We start from the raw sequence: 6,833 nt of genomic DNA, 5'->3' as shown, positions 1-6,833 counted from the left end.
ATAATTGCTTCACCACCTGAATGGCCTCCCAGCTCCACATTCAACTTTCAAAAGTGGTTCCATAGTCTCAGAATTTTCTTTTTTAAATAGTGTTTTGTTCTTGTTTTGTAGGTATAATTTTAAAAATATTTCTGAGTCAGCTTTTTACACACAAGTTTTGTATCTATTCATGGTCTCTGTTTCCTCCAGAGTTCTTTTTCTGTTGTTTAGTCTTTGTCTTCCCTGCAAGAAGCTTTCCTCAAATATCTAGTAATCTTATGTTTTTAAATAGGGAACGGAGGGCTAATTGAACTTGAGCAAGTGACACTTCAGAAGCAATGGTCTCTTCCGAGGCAGTTTAGCTCAGTCATCTCTCTACTGGACACTTCAGAAGCAATGGTCTCTTCCCAGGCAGTTTAGCTCAGTCATCTCTCTACTGGACACTTCAGAAGCAATGGTCTCTCTTCAGAGGCAGTTTAGCTCAGTCATCTCTCTACTGGATTCTTGGCTGTCTGCACTTGGAGATCTGTGCTCTTGGGCTAACCAGAAAAAGGGTTTCCAGTCTGCCCTGACTTCTGGACTCTGGGAAGTCTAGTGAGGGAGAAAGTCTGGGGGGTGTTCTCTTTCACTGTGGAGGCTCTCACTAACTGTCCTGCTTTCAAGACATAATTCTTTCCAGCAATGCAAATAACCCAACCTCGAATCCTGTAGTTCACCCCCACAGGCACAAACCTCTGCTCTCAGGTGTGAGCTGGAGGTATGGAAAGGGGAGGGTGACCACGGTGCAGCATGGAGCTGCTGGGGGATAGGGACATCTTGTCAACCACTATCCCCAGCCCCACTAGCTCCATCTCCTTCATGTCCTGAGACACCTATGCTTCTGAAGTTCCCATCTCATCGCCTTACAGAATCAGCCATTAAATACGTAACAGAGGTGTACTAGTGAAAAATGGTATACAGGTATATGTTGTCAGACATTTGATCTGGGGACAGAAAGTACAAACATCTATAGAAGTAAGTTGTTTCCTGTCTACACTAGATAACAGCTTAGGAGAAAGGAAGGTTTTCTCCTTTCGTCTCCCGAGTTTTTGATCACCTCCCTTTTCATTATTAGCTCCTTTGGTTTTCTGTCGCTACTGAATAGAGTGAGCATCTGAGACAATAATAATGTTTTTTTAAAAAAAAAACACATAAAAAGGCTACCATTTAACAATATATCCCAGTGGAGGCCTAGAGGGATGGCTTGGTGGAGAAAGTGCTTGCCNCAACTTCCCTCCATTATGCTGGGAGACCAGAGACAACACTCAGGCAAGTTGAAAACAGCAGCTAAGGGTAGGTTGGAAATAGCCAAAGGCTGGGCCAGAAGGCGGGCAGGAGTCCAGGATCCAAGCCCTCCAGGTGACATCACCATGGGGGTGTCATGGGCTGAGGATTCTGCAGATAGGACATCACCACGGCAGAGATTGAGAGCATGAAGCTACTCATCATCTGCTTGGTGTCCTCCGAGCTCCGGGAGTTGGCAAAGCTGATAAAGGAACAGTAGACGGCAACCCAAGCACACCATTTCAGCTTAAGCATGAGACCGCACATGCTAAAGATCATGCCGAGGAGATTAATGTAGTCCGGCGTCAGGTCGTCCAAAGCTGGGTTGCACTCGCTCGGCGGAGGCTTATACCTCAGCACTTTGTTGGGTCTCCGTGGGTCGGACATATTGTTGGTAGACATTGCGAACTGAAGCCAGTTGTTGTCTTTTGCTTGGCATCCATTCATGGCCAGGCTCACACACATGAACATGGACACACACACACCATAAATAAACAAATAAATTAAGAATAAGTCTTAGTGGGATGTATATAGAGTTTGGATCTTCAGAGTGATTCAGGCTCTGTCGATCACCCATGGAAAGTATAGGCTCAGAACCACGAATTTAGCCACCAGCACTATTTCCATGACATCTTTTTGGCTTTTGTTGTTGTTTTATTTTACTTTATTTTTAGAAAGGACATCTCTTTGTAGTCCTGGCTGGCCTAGAACTTGCTCTGTAGACCAGGCTGTCCTCAGACTCAGAGATCCACCTGCCTCTGCCTCCTGAGTGCTGGGATTAAAGGGATGAACCACCACTGCCTGGATCACCCACGACATCTTTAAAAATGTAAGCATGCAAGGAAATTCCAGGGATCAGGGGTCTGAAGCCACCAGATTGTCCACACAGCATCCTTCTGGCCACAAAGAGTGACACTGTATATGGATTGTGAAACTGAACACAGCCAAAGGATTGCCCTCTGGGTATTTCCAAGAAAGCCAACAGTCCAGCCACTGGTTCCTCTAGAAGATACCTGTAGCCTGCAAAGACAGCCAGTTTTGAGTCGAAGACGGCAGTGTGCACAACAGGGCTGAGAGACAGGAGGAGTTAGCAGGCAGCACGGAGCCTTGACCACCAACAAGCCCAGAAGAAGCTGGGGCAGCCCCTGCATCTTAAATGAGACAGTCAGCCCCTTTGATGTAAATTCCTTCTTTTCCTTTTCTTTCTTTTTTTAAATAGTTTTTGTTTTGTTCTGTTTTTGCTGTTGTCTTGAGGCAGGGTTTCTCTGTGTAGCCCCAGCTGTCCTGGAATTCACTCTGTAGACCAGTATGACCTTGAACTCAGAGATCCACCTGCCTCTGCTTTCCAAGTACTGGGATTAAAAGCATGTGCTAGCACATCTGGCTTATAAATCATTTCTAAAGTGTGTGTGTGTGTGTGTGTGTGTGTGTGTGTGTTGTGTAACACGCCATGTACATGGGGAGGTCAGAGGACATCTTTCAGGAGTCATCTCTCCTTCCCCTTAGGTGAAGTAGGGAGCCCCTTCTGCTGTGTCCTTCAGGCCACCAGGCCTGGGAGTTTCTAGCAGACTCCCCATCTCTGCCTCGGACAGGGATTACCAATGAGTGCTGCCAAATCCAGCTTCCTATGTGAGCTTCAGCGACTGGACTCTGGTCAACAGGTGGCATGGGTGGTTCATTTATGCACTGAGCCACCTTCCTGACCCAATTCCTTTATCTAAAAGGTGGGTTTAACACTGTTTTCTCTACTGATGACCTCAGTGCGTGTCTATCCTGGGCAGATTGTATACCACTGTTCTACAATCCACTTTAGGGGGAGAAACACTCCCCCGAGTTTGCTCAGCTCCGCAGTTAGCAATAATGCGAGCATTGGAATAGCCTGGCAGAAAATTCAAGCATTACTGACAGAATGCATTCAGTGTGGACTTATTTCCAGTTGAGAGGACTCTCAACTCCCAGCAAGCACATTTACTCACCCAGCCATTTCATTGGCCCCTTTTTGTTTTCTGTTAGAGAATATCACATGATAGCCCTGGCTATTCTGGTAGTCATTATGTAGCCAATGCTGGCTTTGATTTTCTGAGAATCCTCCCGCTACAGCTCCAGTGCCGGGTGGCTCAGCTATTGCTCTTCAACACAGCAGGGGATGTGCGGTGTGTCTTCACCAGAGGAGAACACTGTTTCTTTTCTAATTCTCCATTAACAGAAACTCTGCTTGGGTACAACTTCTAAAATGCTACTTTTAAAAAAATGTGTGTATGTGTATATACATATATACACACATATACACAGATAAACGCATATATACATATACACACAATCACACATGTGTACACACATACATGTATATACAGACACACATATATATATGCCTGCATGCACGCAGTTGCCCGAGGAGGCCAGAAATGAGCTTGCGACACTAGAACTGGAGTCACAGGCAGCTGGGAGCTGACTGATGTGGAGGATGAGAACTGAACTCCAGTCCAGTTACTGCAAGAGCAGTAAGTGCTCCTAACTGCTCCAATGCCCCACCTTAAAAAACACTTACTCTGTCACCAAAAAGATTCATCAAGTTCTAAACCTTAGAAAAGAGGCAAGAACTGTCATTTTACAACAAATTTGATTTCTGTTTCAGAAAACCAACACAGATGAGGATCACTCCCTGTAGAGTGTCCTTAATCAGCCTTGCCCTTTGCAGTTCCAAAGATTAATGTATTATTGATTAATAACAGAATAATAATGCAACTCCAAATGTAGCCATCCCAGTACTTAGTAAGGCAGACATTTGTAGAAAAGTAGACCAGTTCCTTGAGGAAAATTAACACACCCTGCAAATGCAGTTATTACTTGGCCTTCTAGAGTACTTCGGATAATCATCAATTTTCTACTTTAGACAGGTCAATGCTTTCCTAAGCAAAATGAAAAACAGTGCATGAATGAGCACACAGGACAGAACATGTGCACAGAGCAAGCCTTCGCCCGCTCCTCTCCGCCATCCGCACTCACTGCCTTGGTCATCCCCTCTGAGGTTGTGGCTCCTAACAGAGGCACGGGACTTCTCTCTCCATGACGGCTTTCTCTGGGTGGCCCACAGAAAGCACAAACCACACATGTACAAGAGACATCTCTGGACGGCCCACAGACAGCGCAAACCACGCATGTACAAGAGACATCTCTGGACGGCCCACAGACAGCTCAAACTATGCTAGTTTAAGACACAGCTCTGCTTATCTCCCTCAGGTCTATTCTGTTCTCACTGGACAGCAGCTCTGTCTTTCTGAGTATTCAGGACAAACTGTGGAACCAGCCTGGACTCAGCTCTCTATCTCTTGCTGGGTCTGTCCTTCAAGCACGTGCACTCACAGCAGCATTATTGCCACCTCCTTGAGTTGTTGCAGCCATCTCAAGTGGGAGACCCCACTCCTTGTTTGTCTGTGGGTCTTGAGCCCTTTGGGGGCCACATATCAGACATCCCGAATATCAGGTATTTTCATTACGATTCATAACAGTAGCAAAATTACAGTTATGACGTGGTAGCAAAATAGTGGCTGGGGGGTCACCACAACATGAGGAACTGTGCTAAAGGGCCACATCATTAGGAAGGTTGGGAACCACTTCCAGAGAGAGTTAGGTCTCCTGGAACTAGAATTACAGGCAGTTGTGAACCACCATGTGGGTGCTGGGAACCAAACCTGGGTTCTCTGTGGGAAGCAGATGAAGCCCTGAGTTAGCGTGTATGGTTGACATGAACATGACCACGTCAAGGAGACCAATTCATTAGACTCATGGGAATGGCAAGGGCTTCCCAGGTTGGAATGTGGATATTGAGAAACTGTTGGTCTTTGAAGCAGATCATGCAGAGTGTGCCAGATAAGTGCATGATTACAGTCCCCGCCCCAGAGGATTTCCTGTAGAGACCCCCCCCTACCTAGATTAGCTAACCCTCTTCCTTGTCCATGCTGTGTAGAATAAACACACTGAGAATCTGGGTTGCTGCTGAGTGTACTTCTTACCCAATCCCAGCTTTGTGTTGCTGGCGCCTGTCTTTTTTAATCTCCCATCACCCCCTGACGGTTTCCAAGCCCAGCTCTCTAGGTCATGGCAGTCCTCTGCAGGAGCAGTAAGTGCTCTTAGCTACTGAGTTGTCTTTCCAGCACTTACTTATTTATTTATTTATTTATTTATTTATTTATTTATTTATTTATAGTGAGAAACAGAAAATGACTTATTCAATGTGGCTACATTGGGAAGCGGGGCAAAGAGATCCAGCAAACTCCCCAAGTCTGTCTTTGAAGTGAGATCAATTTTTTTGTTTGTTTTATTTGTTTTTTTTTTTCAAGACAGTGTTTCTCTGTGTTACAGCCGTAGCTGCCCTGGAACTCTCTTCTTACACCAGTTTAAATAGAGGGCCAAAGATAAGACCCTCTAAGCAGTCCTGGTCAATGCGTGGTCCCATTGACCATTGACCTATTGTTAGCTGGGCTTCAGTCTTATTTTATAAGGTGGTCTGATAAATTGTTGGAACTGTATAAAGTCTTTGGGGGACAAACTTCCCCTATGCCTGGCACCTTTTCCTTCTTCAGCAGGAGATTCCTGGAGAAATTCCCATGAGGGATGTTGGTCCAGTGTTCAGCAGCCTGCCATTCCAATCGAGAGACAAGTGTCTCCCCAGAACATCCTCATTTTGCTGGTCCTCGTTACTTTACCTAGAGTGATTAGCCACTTGGCTAAGTGGATTTGGTTCTGCAGGGTGTTTTCTGTTGGATGTGAGATAACGGTCTAAGTCAAGGACCAGGAAACCACATTTCACATTGTAATAATCCGAGGTAGCACACTCCTGCCATTTGTGTCTTGAAGCTGCTCTCTGCCTGCGTGCAGAATCGAGCAGCTACGGTGTGATGTTATGGCCTGAAAAGTCTGGTGTACCCAGAAAAACCCGGCTAACCTGCCATCTGAATCACTCTGTTCTCAGATGTTTCTCCAGAACTGCCCAATTTCAGCCTGCAGAAACCTGGCTAATGTGATTAATGTCCAGCACTTATTTAAACCAAAACTTTTGCAGTAACCTCTGTGAGGTCGTCCTCTTTTCTCCCTGTGTCAAGTCATTCCACACCAGACCCTCTGAACTTTCTCAGGTTCCTCGGTGCCAGGTCAGTACCAGGAAATCATTTTAAACAGAGCCTCCCCTGGTGTCTTATGGTTTCTATTGCTGTGAAGAGACACCGTGGACTATAGCAACTCTTACAAGGGAAACATTTAATTGTGGTGGCTCACTTACAGTTCGGTGGTTTAATCCATTATCATCATGGTAGGAAGCAAGGCAGTATGCAGGCAGACATGATGCTGGAGAAGGAGCTGAGAGTTCTACATCTTGACCCACAGGCAGCAGGAAGTGGTCTGAATCACTGGGTGTGGCTTGAGCATATATGAGATCTCAAAACCGGCCTCCACAGACACACTTTCTCCAATAAGACCACATCGACTCCAACAAGGCCACACCTCCCATTAGTGACACTTTCTCTGGAGGCCAT

The 6,833-nt window shown here is 45.8% G+C and overlaps 1 protein-coding gene across 1 annotated transcript; it reads right to left on the bottom strand.

Annotated features, from left to right (window-relative positions):
* Window positions 1–1,250: 1,250 nt before the first annotated feature.
* LOC126505357 (PAT complex subunit Asterix-like) lies at window positions 1,251–1,712 on the bottom strand. The gene has a single exon (XM_050148213.1). The coding sequence runs from the start codon at window positions 1,702–1,704 to the stop codon at window positions 1,384–1,386; it is 321 nt and encodes a 106-aa protein (XP_050004170.1). The 5' UTR covers window positions 1,705–1,712; the 3' UTR covers window positions 1,251–1,383.
* Window positions 1,713–6,833: the final 5,121 nt, after the last annotated feature.

This window comes from Alexandromys fortis, unplaced genomic scaffold (assembly GCF_014885135.2).
Source record: "Alexandromys fortis isolate MF-2015 unplaced genomic scaffold, M_Fortis_MF-2015_v1.1 scaffold_62, whole genome shotgun sequence".
NCBI lineage: Eukaryota > Metazoa > Chordata > Mammalia > Rodentia > Cricetidae > Alexandromys > Alexandromys fortis.
Note: the sequence above shows the minus strand (reverse complement) of the source record. Positions and strands in the feature narration are given on the sequence as shown.

Bases quoted from the DNA above. Each gene is read 5' to 3' on its own strand.
- LOC126505357 (XM_050148213.1), bottom strand. From the start codon at position 1,704: ATGTCTACCAACAATATGTCCGACCCACGGAGACCCAACAAAGTGCTG.